This window comes from Protopterus annectens, chromosome 8.part0 (genome assembly GCF_019279795.1).
Source record: "Protopterus annectens isolate FY-2018-M chromosome 8.part0, PAN1.0, whole genome shotgun sequence".
NCBI lineage: Eukaryota > Metazoa > Chordata > Ceratodontiformes > Protopteridae > Protopterus > Protopterus annectens.
In genome coordinates, this window is record NC_056741.1 from 1345065912 (window position 1) to 1345083623 (window position 17712).

The following is a 17712-nucleotide window of genomic DNA, read 5'->3' on the forward strand; positions in this document are numbered from 1 at the left end:
TTCAACCCCCACGTTTTAGTAGAAATTGGCCTTCCAAAAACTGGTCCTTTCCTGCCTCAGACAGACCCCAAAGAGGCAGATACAGGCGCCCGAGGGGCAGGGGACAAACACAAGGCTCGTACAGAGGCAGACAATGGCAAGCTCCTACACAAAGAGGTGGTGAGGACAACTCGCAATCTTTCAGAAAGCAAAACCAATGACTTTCCCCTTTGCATGCCAACCAGGTCTCAAATGGCAGCCCCTTAGGAGGAAAGCTGGCACTATTCTCAAAAAATTGGCATATTGTCACAAAGGACAAATGGATCCTGAACATTATAAACAGAGGCTACAAGTTCCATTTTCATACCCTTCCAAAAATGAAAGGCATGCCAAACCTGCCACACAATCAAAGGGCAGAGGCACAAAAGCAAATTTCAGATCTTATAAACATGAAAGCTATTCAAGAGGTACCTACACACGAACAAGGTCAAGGTTTTTATTCCAGGCTATTTCTGGTGCTAAGGAAGGGAAAAGATTGGAGACCTATTTTGGATCTTTCCATCCTAAACACATTCCTACTCGTACCAAAATTCAAGATGCTCACTCTACAGCAACTTCTTCCCATGCTGGGCAAGGAGTCTTGGCTGGTAACATTGGACCTCAAGGAGGCATACCTGCATGTCCCAATCGGACAAAATTGCAGAAGATACCTCGAATTTCTTGCAGGTTCAACCCATTATCAATTCTCTGCATTGCCCTTTGGTTTATCTACTGCGCCCAGAGTATTCACGAAATGCCTGGCATCAGTAATTGCCTACTGCAGACTTCAAGGGATACAAATATACCCTTATTTGGACGACTGCCTGATCCAAGCGGACAGCAAGCACATTCTTCTGAAACATCTGGCTTATGTAATAATGTTATTAAACTCTCTAGGATACACAGTCAACAAAGAGAAATCAAGACTAATACCCTCTCAGAAGATAATTTTCCTGGGTGCCAATTTGGACACACACACCCAGATGGCCTACCTCACGCCAGAAAAGCAGAGGCAACTAATTCAATACTTCAGAACACTGGCAAATTGCACGAGGCTGACTGCAAGGAAAATCCTGCAGGCTCTGGGATTCATGGCATCTTGCATCTTACTAATCCCATGTGCAAAGCTGCATATGAGAAAACTACAATGGTGCCTAAAAAACATATGGTCTCAACACAGTCACAGTTTGGAAACAATAATACCACTAATTCCATGTCTGCAAAAGGAATTTCTGTGGTGGGCTCAGGCATGCCAAACAAACACAGGTCTTCCATTCAGCAAGCCTCAAGCAAATCAAGTCATCACAACAGACGTCTCAGACTACGCCTGGGGGGGCGCACATGACAGACCGGTGCATTCAGGGCAAATGGACCCAAAAAAAAGAAAAGCACCTTCACATCAATCAAAAAGAAATGCTACCAGTGATAAATGCTATTACAGCTTTCAAGGACCTTCTACAACCACGTCAGCTATTGATAAGAACAGACAACACCACAGTTATGTGGTACATAAACAAGCAGGGAGAAACACATTCTTATCCCCTATGCAGACTGGCCATGTCACTTTGGAACATGGCCATGGACTTACAAATGGAACTACAAGCACAGTACTTGCCAGGCAAGGAAAACACGCTGGCAGACAACCTAAGCAGGAATATGACAGATCCACACGAATGGAAGTTGCATCCAAAAGTTTTTACAGAAATAATCCAAGAATGGGGAAGGCCAGACATAGATCTTTTTGCCTCCCACAAAAATCATCAACTGACAAAATTCTGCTCAAGGATCTTCCATCCAAAGGCCTGGAGAGTGGACGCTCTCTCTTTCAGTTGGACATCAATGACAGTTTATGCCTTCCCACCTCTTCCTCTGCTGCCCAAAGTCCTATTGAAGACCAGAGCAGACAGACCAAAGATGATCCTCATTGCTCCAGACTGGCCAAGGCAACACTGGTACCCACTCCTGAGGAGCTTGATGCATTCTCCACCATGGACCCTGCCTCTAATGCCTCTTCTTCTGACTCAGCACAGCTTCAAAACTCTTCACAGTCAGCTGAAAACACTCAATCTAGCTGCATGGAAGATTCCTTAGCATCGCAGCAGGCCCTGCTCTCCAAGGAGGTGCAGGATGTCATTTTGGAGGCCAGAAGGCCATCAACTAGAAAAGCTTACTCTGCAAAATGGAAACGTTTTTGTGTTTGGAATGAGAAAAAGGGCCAGTGCCCTGGAAAACTGAATTTACCTCAGATACTACAATATTTGGCTGAACTGCTAAGCAGTGGACTGTCCTTCTCCTCCATCAAAATCCATGCCTCAGCCATTTCTGCAGAATATAACACTGATCCACCTTTATTCTCTCACCCTCTACTAAGACAGTTCCTCAGAGGGGCTAAGAATTTAAGACCTCCAAGAAAACAACCAATACCTGCTTGGGATCTTAATTTCATTCTGGAAAAACTGACTTTGCCTCCTTTTGAGCCAGCTGCCTCATCAGATTTACAATATTTGTCCTGGAAAACAGCTTTCCTTCTGGCTATCACTTCAGCTCGTAGAGTTTCAGAACTACAGGCTCTTATGGCTGTCCAGCCTTTTATCATCTTCCATCAGGACAGAGTTTCATTACGTACCAACCCGTCCTTTATGCCTAAAGTGGTATCCAGGGTAGCTTTAAATCAGGCCATACATTTACCTACTTTTTATCCTAATCCTCAAAACAGAGGAGAGATTACTGCATTCCTTGGACATCCACAGACAACTGCGTTATTATTTGGACAGAACAAAGCCTTTCAGAAAATCAGAACAGCTTTTTGTGGCCTATGCAGTAGGAGCTCAAGGAAAGTCAATATCCAAACAGACAATCTCAAAATGGATAGCCCACTGCATACACTTTTGCTATTCCTTTCTTGGAAAAACTGTACCTACAGACATTAGAACCCATTCTACCAGGGCCACAGCCACCTCTGCAGCCTTCCTCAGAGGAGTTCCTACCAAGGATATCTTAGAAGCAGCCACTTGGAGTTCTGTGCATACCTTCTCTAAGCACTACAACCTACCATTATACTCCAAATCTAGAGCAGGCTTTGCCACTGCAGTCTTGCAGGGCATTTTGGCTCCTCCTAGCTCCACATAGTGCCTACCACCCCTTTCTTAGCTTTGGGATTCTACCCATCTGTTATGACTGCAGCTGTATGCACGATGAACATAGTACAGTTTTGTACCTACCATAAATGTAGATGTTCGAGTGCCAATACAGCTGCAGTCCAGGTTTCTCTCCCTCCTTCCCCTCTAGGGTCTTCTTTTATGGTGTATTTGCTTGCAACTACTGGTCTTTGATTATATTGCATTGCATTATTACATAATTTTATGTATTGCCTTCCTTCTGGGGGCACCTGACATCTGGGGCAAGAAAAACTGAAGAAAATGATGTCGGCTGGTTCTTTTATACCCCTGTCGCACCGACGTCAGGGAAGAGGCGACGACAACCAACGCCGGACCTAGACTTTGGAATTCGGCCGACCGAGGACCCGCCTGACGGCAGGAGAACCCATCTGTTATGACTGCAGCTGTATTAGCACTCGAACATCTACATTTATGGTAGGTACAAAACTGTACTTTTTCATGAGTAGAAGAGAATTTTGACTGATTCGGGGTCTTTTGCATTGTATTGTTTCCTGCATTATTTTGATTGTTAAAAATGAAAGTAACATCCTTTTCCCCCCCCAGGATGATCTCTTTCAAGGCTTTGGTTCAGATGTTGAACGTAGAAAAGTACGGACTTCCACCAGACCTTCTGCAGGTATGATTTGTTTGACTCCTACTCAGTCCCACACCACCTACCTGTTTCATAATTTTTTTCAACATTGTGTGACTTAATGGTGATCATCTTGCAATTGTTCTGTGTCTGAATATCACACTGTATCAGACTAATGTAATTGCTAAGACGTGCCTCCTAACCTTTTCTTACCATGCATTTTTAAACTGGAATAGATGTGTGTTGAGTTCTGCTGCAGCCTTTGATTTTATAACTAGAAATGTTAAATTTCTTTTGGAAATTGAGATTAGTTTGACACCAAATGGTTTGAAAGGAAAATTCCTTTATTCATTCATTTATTTTATTTATTTCATTTATGTTTTTACTTGAGGAAATTTTTAGCTTTACATTTCACTTTCTTTTTCTGAATTATTAATTTGTGGCTGCAAAGTTGCATGCTCTTTTGACATATTGTATTAAATTATGTAAAACATAAATGTTCTTGACACAGGTGTGTGTTCTGGGACGGACTTCAGAATTTGAGGAGCAACACTTTTAGATCTTACCAACACCTGCTACAAAACAGTTGAAACTGTCCATCAGGTGTTTCTATGTATAATTAAGTAACCATTCTTCATTGGTAAGTCTCCATCAGAAAAAAAGTGCTCCTCCGAATTCAGTAACTGAACACCACAGTTAACATTTTAGAAGGTGGCAAGTCCCCCTACATCCCCTTAACTGGATTAAATCATTAGAAAACCAAGCACACTGGTTTCACGCAGAGACTCCCTTTCTCTAGTAAATTAAAAGAATTTACTTGGGGGTGGGTGCTTCAAAAGCATCAGAAACCATCCCATTGTTGCCAGTACATTAAAACACCAAAGTCTGACCAATGGCTACATCTGGAATCATAAAGGTGGCTGTCAAGCAATTATTTAAAACTATAGAGCACGAAACCTTCTAGTGCAGTGATTTGGATAGTAGAAAGGGTCCTTGCTAAACTTAAGGAGCTTGTGACAAGAAAAATAACCAGAGGACCTGTAGAGGTGCAATAGAGAGTCGAATATCACATTGATTGTCTGAAATGTTGATTATCCGAATGCAGTCTTCCGGAATTTTTGCATAGGAAAAATCAAGTCTGAATATGTAAGCATTGTACGTATTTGCTTGTGCATGTTTTTTGAGCTTGTTGCCTACTCGTGTGTGAAAAAATATTCTTTATTGTCCACTGGGATCGCTGAATGGCTGAAAAGTGTATTCCCTACATGCAGAAAAAAACAAGACTTTAGAAGTTTTTTATCCATTTCAGTTATATGTTTATCTGAACAGATTGATTATCCGAACTACCCTAGGTCCCAATTCAGATAATCAACTCTCTTCTGTATTAGAGATTTATTTCAGAAGTTATATGCAAGACTGTATAAAGCCAGAGATTCTGGAAACCAGGAAAAGCAAAAATGGAAATGTTTATGGAAAATGTAATTATTCCAAGATTGGAGGAAGGCGAGGCTCCACAATTAGTAGATAAAATAGGATGAAAGTATTTTTGTGGATGTCAGGAGAAAAAATGCTAAAGATCTGGAAGTTTTTTTTAACAATATTTTAAAAGGAGGGGAAGCACCAGCATCATGGAAAAAAACTGTAGTGGCTGTGTTACCCATTGAGGACAAAGACCCTTCAGACCCTGCTTCATGTAGACCAGGTTCAGTTTTAAACCATATTATAAAGTGCTTGTCTGTACTTGCTAAGCAAATGGCAAAAAGTGTTGCCAAAATTAATAGATATGGATCAGTATGGTTCAGTGTGGTTTTGTGGTGGAGAGGCAGACATTTGACATCTTTAATAGAATCAGCGTGATCCAGGGGAAGCAGAATGTAAGAAAATATCACTTTTTTCTTTTTAAATACCTTTTATTGAATTATCCCTTGTGACAAAGGCAAATTTACATTCCTATAAAAGTAATCAAACTATGTTAACATAAACGTTATACTTCAGATATATTGCTTTATATCATATAACTTAAGTAGTAATACATAAATTGTTCAATCCTGCTTTTTTATATACAAGAAACATCTTTATTAAACCATTACTTACTACATAGGCAATCATACATGTATATAAATGAAAACAAACCACATTGACACAGTCTTAGTTGCAAGCATTTTACATCACAAACAATACCAACATACTCCCAGCTGCAAACATTGTAGATCACTTATAATTTACCTTATCTTTCTCACTCAAACATTACATGGTTCATTTAAGTCCTACTGCCTTTTAAACCTTGTTCCTCCCTTGTAGTCCCTTCCTCCCTCCTCCCACAATTCCCATTTTTCCTGTGTAGTTTGTTCCTATCCTTTTCTAAAGATCTCAATTCCAGTTGTTTTATCTCTGTTACTGTGTTCACTACTTCCAGTATAGTTGGTTTAGATTTTGATTCCAGTTTTTTAGTGAATTGCTTTTTTGGCAGCCACCATTATTAGACACAGCAAGGCCTTGCCCATGTCTAGGTAATTCCAATTTTGTATCGTAGGTCAGAAAAATCATCTCCTTTAGACCAATCTGCCCACCCAGCATCTCCAGCAGTGCATCCTGCAGGGAATCCTTAAAGTCTGCCAACTCCCCGCACTCCCAGAAAATGTGTTCCCAATTACCACTTTCTTCCTCTTCACACCTCCAGCATTTACTATCTGCCTGAGGAAAAATTCCCTGGAGTCTACTTGGGGTATAAAAATATCTACCTAAACATTTCCAGAGAAAAATTCTAAATTTTCGAGATTTTGTCGCATGTTTGGGAGACCTTCATATATCCTGCCATTGTTTCTTTGCGAATTGCTTATCTAATATCTTTTCCAAATTTTTTATAACCTCCTCTGATTGATTGCTATAGTTACCATCCAGTATTTTATATGCTGTACTAATTATTCCTTTTTTAATGGCAGCTGCTGCTCTCGATTCTATTAAAAACTCTGCCAGTGCTTGCCAGTGCAACTACAGCCAAGAATCCCACCCCTTCAGACAGGGATTCCAGAGCTTTGGATAGATGGGCTAAAAAGGTATATACCTCTGCAACTCTTGCTATTAGAGCATTGAATTGTCAGTTTCACATGCTGAAGTACCAGCAACATATTATGGAACTTATTAAACAAAAAGTGGCAACCTTTACAGACTGTGCAGAAAATAAAGAATTGCCGGAGCTTATGCACTTGGCAAGCATACTTTGCAATGTGGCTTTGACGCCCTAGAATCATCTTGCCGGGCGGGCAGCAGTCACTGGCTCTGTACTGAGAAGATGATTGGCTCAAGGAGCAGACCTTGCCAGACCATGTCAAATCAAAGTTACTAGACGCTCCTTTGAACAAGGACAGTTTGTTTGGCACCAAAGCAGAAGAGGTTCTTAAAAAGATGGAAGAAAAAGCTAAGTCTATGCAGACTGTTAAAGAATTCTAACAAGTGCAACCCCCTAAATTCTGTAGGCATTGCCCTTCCAAACACTGTTCCTTTCCAGCCCCTTCCAGGCCTTCTCAAACCAGGCCCAGGGGGAAACAGGCCACCCAGACTACAGTCTCGGGGTATGCAGAGATCTAAGCAGTGGAGTGCCCACACACCTAAAGAAGGGAGTGGTAAGCCACCCCCTTTATTTAAAAAAACTCACAATGACTTCTTTACTCCACTTCCCAGCCCTGCCAAATTGCTTGTGCCTCTAGGAGGAAAACTTGCCCTTCATGCAAAAAACTGGATGTCCATCACGCAAGACCGATGGGTCCTCAACATTGTATCACAGGGTACAAATTTTACTTCCACTCACTGCCAACCCCAAGAGGGTTCCCAGACCTTCCTTCAAACCAGTGGGCAGATGTTCAAAACCAAATTCTTTCCCTGCTCATTATCAGCTGGTTCCAGTAGAACAGATAGGTCAAGGATTCTACTCCAGACTCTTCCCGGTACCCAGAAGAGAGGGCTCTTGGCACCCAATCCTGGCTCTTTCAATTCTCAACACCTTCCTGGTGGTACCAAAATTTAAAATGCTTACCTTGCAACAGCTTCTACCTATGCTAGCCAAGGATGTCTGGTTAGTCGCTCTAGACCTAAAAGAAGCCTATCTGCACATCCCCATAAGAGAGTCATGCAGGAAGTATGTACGTTTCAGGGTCGGATCTATGCATTATCAGTTCTCTGCCCTTTTCTTTGGCTTATCGACGGCGCCCAGAGTATCCACAAAATGCTTGGCTCCAGCCATTGCATACTGCAGGCATAGAGATATCTAAATTTTCCATTGGTTGGACGACTGCCTGATTCAGGCGGACAGTCAGGAATTGCTGTTGCAGCACCTGACATTTGTGAAAAACCTTCTCACTTCCTTGGGGTACACCATCATTGAATATAAATCAAAACTGGTACCCAGTCAAAAGATTGTATTCCTGGGAGCAAGCGTGGACACAACATCCCAGATGGCATTCCTCACTTCAGCAAAACAAGTCTGTCTGACAGCCTACTTCAAACAAATGGCCACCAGAACCCAGCTATCCACAAGAAAAATACTGCAGGCCTTAGGGTTCATGGCCTCGTATACTGCTAATTCCATATGCAAGACTGCATATGAGGAAACTTCAGTGGTACTTAAAAAGTCTTTGGTGCCAACATTCTCAGGACCTGTAAACAGTCATTTTTATCATACCCTGCCTAAGAACAGGGTTCTTGTGGTGGGTAGAAGCATGCAACCACAGCAAGGGACTGCCCTTTACTCTACCCCACACTGCCCAGACCCTAACCACAGACGCATCAGACTATGCCTGGGGAGCGCACATGGACGGCAAATGCATTCAGGGCCACTGGAGCCCAAGTCAAATTCATCTGCACGTCAATCAAAAAGAGATGCTAGCTGTGCATTACCCCCTGACAGCTTTTAGGTCCCTACACTTTCCAGGGCAACTTCTAATAAAAACGTGCAATACCACAATTATGTGGTACATCAACAAGCAGGGGGGGACCCACTCTTACTTGCTCTGCAGGTTAGCCATGGCCCTGTGGAACACTGCCTTGGAGATGCAAGTCCATCTGCAAGCTCAATTCCTGCCAGGCAATCAAAACTTACTGGCAGAAGACTTGAGCAGAAATCTCCTAGACCCACACGAGTGGCACTTGGAGCCGAGCACCTTCAACCTTCTGATTCAGAAATGGGGGACCCCAAAGGTGGATCTCTTTGCCTCCCCCTACAACTGCCAGCTCAGCAAATTCTGCACCAGGAACCCTCACAGCAGGGCCTGGAAAGTGGATGCCCTATCCTTTTAGTGAGTAAATCTCTACTTCTATGCCTTTCCCCCTCTGCCCCTTCTCTTAAGAGTATTACTCAAGATAAGACAGGACAGACCAAGGACAATTCTGATTGCCCCAGACTGGCCACGCCAGCACTGGTACCTACTCCTGCGCAGCCTGTCACCGGTACCACCCTGGCACCTACACCAGAACCCAACCCTTCTCTCTCAGCAAGAGGGAGAGATTTTGCATCCGCAACTGAAAACCCTAAGTCTTGCAGCCTGGCTTATTCCTTGAATTCCCCCCCAGCAACCCTAAGCAAACAGGTGCTGGACATCTTTCTTGAAGCCAGAAGACCTCCACCCCCAGCACAAAAGACCACAGTGAAAAACTTCTCAAAAGCAGACTTCACTCTTCTTAAGACTGAGATGGTATCCTTTAAGCCCACTGGGCCACTGGATACCAGATCCCACAATGCCGAATCCTTCACAAATGCTTTCTATGGACATCTCCAAGAATGCATGGATCATGCAATCCCAAATAAATCCAAGTCCCTCTCCACCAAAGGCAAACGTCCTGTCTGGTGGACCTCAGCCATTAACAAATTGTATAACAAAAGAAGGAAGCTACTGCACGTCAGAGCAAAATCCCATAAAGGGAAGACATCTCTGATCAACATTAGCAGAAAACTACATTCTCTCATAAAAACATCCAAGGCCAACTTTGAGAGAAAAATCGCTAAGGACACTAAAGATAACCACAAAGCCTTCTTCAGCTATGTTAGAAACCTGGGTGGAAACCCTCAGATATGCTCAGAGTTAGTACACAACAACAAAAACTACACTGAACCCACAGATATTGCCAACATTCTGGCTGACAGGTTCAGTGCAAATTTCTCCCCTCCTTCACCCCAAAAGAAGAAATACTTATCCCAGCTGAATGTAATCTCCCTGTCATCTCAGATGTCCAAGTGAGAACCGCCCTCAACAAAGCTAAAAACACAGCATCAATGGGACCTGATGGTATCCCGGGTTGTGTGCTACGTGAACTCCAAGAGGAGCTAAACCCGCACATAAAAATGCTATTTAACCTTAGCCTTACTACAGGATATGAACCTGAACACTGGCGTACAGCAACAGTGGTCCCGCTCCACAAAGGGGGTACCTCTACAGACCCTGGGAACTACCGCCCCATAAGCTTAACCAGCCTGGTCTGCAAAGCTATGGAAAGAATCATTATGGAACTCATAAACAGAGACATAGGGGACCTACAGACACTTGACACCACCCAGTTCGGCTTTGTAAAGGATAGATCCTGCCTTTTGAACCTGGTTGACTTTTTCGAAACGGTCACTAGAGCCATTGATGAGGGCAAAGCAGTCCACACAGCCTACCTGGACTTGGCTAAGGCCTTCGACACAATACCCCACTCAGGCATCATAGATAAGCTCAACAGCTTAAACGTAAACCCTTATGTCACTAGATGGGTTGCAAACTGGCTAAAGGACAGAACCCATAAAGTTAAAATCGCTGGAGCAATGTCAGACTCAAAGCCAGTCACAAGTGGTGTCCCACAGGGATCTGTCCTGGGACCCCTCTTGTTCGGCATTTATTTCTCAGATGTTAAAGCAAACATGGGAGGGTTGTGGCTGACAAAGTTCGCAGATGACTGCAAACTAGGCGCCATAATCAATACACCAGCGGACACATACATCCTACAAAAAGGCCTCACAGAAACGGACAACTGGTGCTGGAGTCACGGCCTTAAACTAAATGCCAAAAAATGTATAGTCATCCCCTTTGGGAAAAACAAAGTACCCACAAATTATCACATAGACAACAACCCACTGAGTATGGAAAAAGTAATCAGAGACCTAGGGACCCAAGTCGACAGCGACCTCTCATTTGGCACCCACGTTGCCAAAGTGGTTAGAAAAACATTCTACCTTGCACACCTCATCATGAAGGGATTCACATCCAGATCCAAGGATGTCATTGTACCCCTATACTCCTCCCCCATCAGACCCATGATTGAGTACAATGCCCCATTTGGTATGTACCTCACCCGGCATTTGCAACAGCTGGAGAGACCACAAAAGTACCTCACCAAGAGGATCAAGGGTCTCCAACATATGTCTTATTCTGCCAGACTAAAGAAACTTCAGCTCTATTCAGTAGCATACCGCCTGCTCAGAGGTGATCTCTGCCTGACGTACAAGGCCATGTCCAATCAGGACCTGATGGACATGCTCCACCTCAAAAAATCCAAATCCATCAGGACCACGAGAGCTAAAGACTTAAACCTCGGCACAAGTATGAATAGGACATGCTGGAGGGATAGATTCATAACCCAGAGGCTTCCCATGCTTTGGAACAAGATCCCAGTTCATAGTAGGCAGAGCCCCTCACTGACTCTCTTCAAGAGAAATCTTGATGAGTGGATGGGAGATCGTAAGTTTACCCAAGGGGTCACATCTGTGTCACTGCTAGACAGGGGCACAGTAAACTAATTCTATTATATAAGGGGACCTTCATTGTGTCACTACTAGACAGAGGCACAGTATTCTAAATTTATTCTGTACATTTTTGTACCATTTCTTGGGGTGGCAAAAGCCACATCACTAAGGCTAGGCTTACAAATGCCCCAGGGCAGATAGCCTAGTACTAAACTATGAAACTATAAGAAAATCCTATGCTGATAAATGGAAAAGTTACTGTTCCTAGATTCAGTCTAAAGGAGAGGACACTACTCTGCCTTCCCTGCCTCTAATCCTGGATTACTTAGCAGATCTACTCCACAAAGGCATGTCCTTCCCCTCCATTAAGATACATGCTTCAGCCATTTTGGCTCATTACAACACTGAGCCACCTCTCTTCTCACATCCCCCTTATCTAACAGTTCCTGAGAGGGGCAGACAACTTAAGGCTGCCAAGGAGAGCACCCACCCCTGCTTGGGACCTTAACTTTGTACTGGAAAAGCTCACCCCCCCCCCCCAACACACACACACACTTTGAACCTGCAGCGTCAGCAGAGTTAAAATTCCTCTCTCAGAAAACAGCATTGCTTCTGGCCATCACTTCAGCCAGAAGTGTCTCTGAGCTTCAAGCACTTATGTCAGTGGAGCCCTTCATTATTTTCCATGCTGACAGGGTTTCCCTCAGGACTATAACCCTTCCTTTATGCCTAAAGTGGTATCCAGTGTGGCTCTACACCAATCCATCCATTTGCTAACTTTCTTCCCTAATCCTCAGAATAAAGGTGAAAGGATCCTGCACTCCTTGGACGTGCACAGACAGCTGAGATTCTACCTTGATAACCCTAAGCCCTTCAGAAAATCTGACCAGTTGCTAGTCAGCTTTGCAACAGGAGCAGAAGGCAAGGCCATTTCAAAACAAACATTTTCTTCAGTCTTTCTTGCCGCGCGGTGCCCGAATCAGAAGCAGTTCGCAAGTGCCGGTCGGCCGACTCCTGAGATTTTCGAAGTCGATTTTCAGATCCGAAGTCTTCAATAAAGCTAAGTACCCCGTTGGGGAAACTTTTCTTGCCTCAGACCGATGTCAGAAAAAGTTAACAATTGTATTTCTTGTGGGAAGCAAATACCTCATAAGGATTTTCATTCTTACTGCATACCTTGCCTAGGCCCAGACCACGACGTCACTGGTTGTCATTTTTGTGCTAGGTTTAATAAGCGTACTATAAAAAGACGCTTTGATTTTACACGACACTACTTCGGTAGAAAATTTAACTACACAATGCCGTCGGAGCAACCGACTACCGGCGTGCACAAAAAACGCAAGGATAAGGACAGGCAGCCTAGACCCAAGCCAGACTCAGAGGCCTCGGCTGGACCGGTCTCTGGTTCACCGGTCTTCAGTGAGGCTCCGACTCAGCCCTTGACTACCGCAGATCTGGAACCCGAGACCGCTTCGGAGCTTTTGGCGGAGAGTACTAGGCCGACGCAGCTGTTTTGTTTAGCCCCTACCGACGACACTGCTGAAAGAGATGGTGCTGCAGAAACACCTTCGGTTTCTGAAGGCATCTTCAGACCGACGACACTCACCATAAAAACCTATCCTAAACTTAAGACTCCTATTAAACCTAAAAAGACTGCACTTCAGTCTCCAGTTCAAGGCCCCATGCCTAAGAAACAGATGCTCAAAATGGCTGAAGATTTGATCTCTTTAATCAGGGGTTCCCAACTCCCACCCAACAAAAGGCCTAGACAAGAGGAAGATTATGCCTCCTCTGATCAAGTGTCTGTTTCCTCAGGCTCCTCTGAGGACCAAGATTACTCATTCTCCCCTTATGAAGATTCTGATGCTGAGGATTCTATTCCCTCAGCTTCTCCTCCTGAAGACTACTCTTTTGGGGAAACGTTACACACTATGAGGGAACATTTTCGCTGGGAAGGTCAGGACTACTCTGGCTCAAAGAAAATACTCTGAGAGTTTCTTTTACTCCCCCGGCACAGACCACTTGCCATCCCTCCAGTTTTAGACATTGTGGATGATGTTTACTTAGAATCCAGTTTGAACCCAGATTCTCTGCCTCCTGCTCCAGCCAAACCAGACAGATACTATAGAGTGCCTGATTCCCACAAATTCCTTTATAAAAGCCCTGTTGCTGATCCAGAGACTATCTCCCAGGGTCCCAAAGGGGCTAAGGCCTCTATGGAAAAAAATCCTGTACCCTCTGAAAGGGACTCTAGAGCACTAGACAGGTGGGGGAAAAAGGTTTACACCTCAGCCACTCTAGCTATGAGGGCACTAAATTGCCAATTTCACATGATGCAGGATCTGTTGCATGCAACTGAACAGGTGGGCAAACATACTTTACAATGTGGGTTTGATTCTTTGGAGGCTTCCTGCAGAGCAGCTGTCACTGGGTCTGTTATACGTAGGCATGCTTGGTTAAAGGAACAAACTCTGCCTGATCATGTTAAAGCAAAGCTTCTAGATGCTCCCTTACAGCAGGATGTTCTTTTTGGAGTTAAAGCAGAAGTCGTCTTAAAGAAAATGGAGGATAAGGCAAAATCTATGCAGACAGTCAAAGATTTTCTACAGGTACAGCCCCCTCGCTTCAGCAGAAATTGGCCAACAAAAAATTGGTCCTTTCCAGCTACTGACAGACCAGAGGGGTAAATACAGATGTCCAAGAGGCAGAGGACAGCCACAAGCCCAGTATAAACCTCGACAATGGGGCACTGCAACACAGAAGGGAGGAGAAGGCAGGTCCCAAACTACCAGGAGGCAAACTCAATGACTTGCACCTCATCTGGCCAAGCAACACTCTCTTGGCAGCCCCCTTGGGAGGAAAACTCACACTTTTTTCCGACAACTGGCACATTGTCACAAAGGACAAATGGGTCCTAGACATAATTTCACGAGGATACAGATTCCATTTTCACACCTTGCCAATGAAAAGAGGAATGCCAAACCTGCCACAAAATCAATGGGCAGAGGCACAAAGACAAATTACAGCTCTCATGGACATGAGCCATTCAACTGGTACCTACTCGAGAGCAAGGCCAAGGATTTTACTCAAGACTCTTTCTAGTTCCCAGAAAGGACAATGCCTGGAGACCAATTCTGGACCTTTCAGTTCTAAACACCTTCTTACAAGTACCCAAATTCAAGATGCTAACACTACAGCAGCTTCTTCCCATGTTGGGCAAGAAAGCATGGCTAGTAACGTTGGACCTCAAGGAGGCATACCTGCATGTCCCTATCAGACAAAGTTGCAGAAGATACCTCCGTTTCATTGCAGGTTCAACCCATTACCAATTCTCTGCAGTGCCCTTTGGCTTATCTACTGCGCCCAGGGTCTTCACAAAATGCCTGGCACCAGTAATTGCATACTGCAGACGAAGAGGAATTCAAATATACCCATATCTGGACGACTGCCTCATCCAAGCAGAAAGCAAGGACATTCTCTTACAACATCTGGCTTTTGTAAAACATCTTCTAAGTTGCCTGGGGTACACAGTAAACGAAAAGAAATCAAAACTAGTACCCTCACAAAATATGACATTCCTGGGTGCCAGCTTGAATACAACGGCCCAGAAGGCTTTTCTGACGCCAGACAAACAACTTCAACTGACTCAATATTTCAAAACAATGGCAACAAAGACCCAACTACTTGTAAGAAAAATTCTGCAGGCCTTGGGCTTCATGGCATCTTGCATACTACTAATACCATTTGCAAAGCTGCATATGAGGAAATTACAGTGGTACCTAAAAAGCGTATGGTCTCAACACAGCCACAGCTTGGACACAATATCTCTCATTCCCTGCCTACAACAGGAGTTTCTATGGTGGTCACAGGCATGTCACCTCAACAAGGGTCAGCCTTTCACCTTGTCCCCAGCCAGGCAAACTATGACAACAGATGCATCGGACTACGCCTGGGGGGCACACATGGCAGGACAGTGCATTCAAGGCGTATGGACTGCAAATCAAAGGAATCTGCACATCAACCAAAAAGAGATGCTAGCTGTACAGAATGCTCTGACAGCCTTCAAGAATCTATTACATCCAGGACAACTTACAGTAAGGACGGACAACACCACAGTAATGTGGTACATAAACAAACAAGGGGGTACACACTCCTACCCTCTGTGCAGGCAAGCAATGACCTTGTGTAACACAGCTCTGGCTTACCAAGTTCAGTTACAAACTCGATTCCTGCCAGGAAAAAAGAACACATTGGCAGACGACCTCAGCAGAAACATCATGGATCCCCACGAGTGGAAACTGGATTCACAAGTATTTGCAATGATAACTCAAAAATGGGGCCTTCCAGACATAGATCTGTTTGCCAGTCCTCAAAACTATCAGCTAACAAAATTTTGCACAAGGACACTTCACCATCAAGCTTGGAAAGTGGACGCACTCTCATTCAGTTGGAAAAACCTGACAGTATATGCCTTCCCTCCATTGCCTCTCCTCACAAAGGTGCTTCTGAAAGTCAGAAAGGAGAGACCAGAACTGATACTCATAGCCCCGGACTGGCCACGCCAGCACTGGTACCCACTATTGAGGAATATGGCCCAGGGCCCACCTTGGATTTTACCACAAATTGCCCATTTGCTCACACAGCAAAACAATCAGATTCTTCACAGCCAGCTCAAAACCTTAAATCTGGCTGCATGGCAAATCACCTAAGCATCCAGCCAGCTCCTTTTTCCCAAGCAGTTATGGATGTTATTCTGGAAGCTAGGAGGCCCAGCACCAGGAAGGCCTATTCGGACAAATGGAAAAGGTTTTGCGCCTGGAACCAAGCTAAAGGCCAAAATACACTTCAGCCTCACATGCCTCAGATTCTACAGTATTTAACTGAGATGTTGCACAAAGGACTTTCTTTTTCTTCCATTAAAATCCATGCATCAGCTATTTCAGCCCACTACAACACAGATCCACCCTTATTTTCACATCCACTTCTAAGGCAGTTCCTCAGAGGGGCAAAAAACATTAGGCCCCCCAGGAGAGCACCTACACCAACATCGGACCTCAATTTTGTTCTGGAAAAACTTAACGCTACCTCCCTTTGAACCAGCTTTCTCTGCAGATCTACAGTTTCTATCATGGAAGACTGCCCTGCTGCTAGCAATAACTTCAGCTAGAAGAGTCTCAGAGCTGCAGGCACTAATGGCAGTGGAACCTTTCCTCATTTTCCATCAAGACAGAGTTTCTCTACGAACTAATCCTTCCTTCATGCCTAAGGTGGTTTCCAGTGTGGCTTTAAATCAAACCATCCACTTACCCACCTTCTTCCCAAATCCACAGAACAAAGGAGAAAGACTCCTGCATTCCTTGGATATTCACAGGCAACTTCGTTACTACTTGGATAAAACTAAGGTTTTCAGAAAATCTGACTAGCTCTTTGTATCCTATGCTACAGCTTCACAAGGGAAGGCTATATCAAATCAAACCATTTCCAAATGGATAGGACATTGCATTCGTTTTTGCTACACCCATCATGGAAATCCAGTTCCTGCTACCATTAGACTCCACTCTACCAGGCCAACAGCTACATCTACAGCCTTCCTCAGGGGGGTTCCAACCAAGGAGATTTTGGAAGCTGCAACTTGGAGTTCAGTACACACCTTTACCAAACACTATCACTTACCACTTTACTCTAAGACTAGAGCTGGCTTCGCCACTGCAGTTCTGCAGGGCCTTCTAGCCTCCTCTAACCCTGTATAACTCATCCACCCATTCTTAGCTTTGGGATTCTACCCAAGTGTAATGACTGCAGCAGGGTAACACGATGAACATAGTACAGATGTCCTTCATGGATGCATCTGCAGTCATAACAACTGGGTTGTCCTGTCGTCAGGCAGCCCTTCAGTCGGCCGGATTCCAAAGTCCGGGTCCGGCTTTGGCTGATGTCGCACTTCACCCGACGTCATCTCTGTTGGTCTTCGGGTATAAAGGCATCAGCCGACGCCATTTTCCTCAGTCTTTCTTGCCGCGTGGCGCCCGAAGCAGAAGCTGTTCGCAAGTGCCGGTCGGTCGGATCCAGAGAATACTACTTCGAAGACTTCTAAAGCTAAGTACCCCGTTGGGGACTCTTTCTTGCCTCAGCCGATGTCAGAAAAAGTTAATAATTTTTAACCTGTGGGAAACAAATACCTCATAAAGATTTCCACTCTTATTGTCTGCCTTGTTTAGGCCCAGCCCACGACG

At 44.3% G+C, this 17712-nt stretch overlaps 1 protein-coding gene across 5 annotated transcripts in view; it reads left to right on the forward strand.

The window, feature by feature from the left end:
• The window catches only part of KMT2A (lysine methyltransferase 2A), a 3231120-nt gene that overhangs the window by 243237 nt on the left and 2970171 nt on the right, over positions 1-17712 (forward strand). For all 5 annotated transcript variants that reach the window (XM_044080894.1, XM_044080898.1, XM_044080897.1 and 2 more), the window contains exon 2: positions 3741-3813. In XM_044080894.1, the coding sequence (XP_043936829.1) occupies positions 3741-3813 (73 nt within the window). The remainder of the gene's footprint in view (positions 1-3740; positions 3814-17712) is intronic.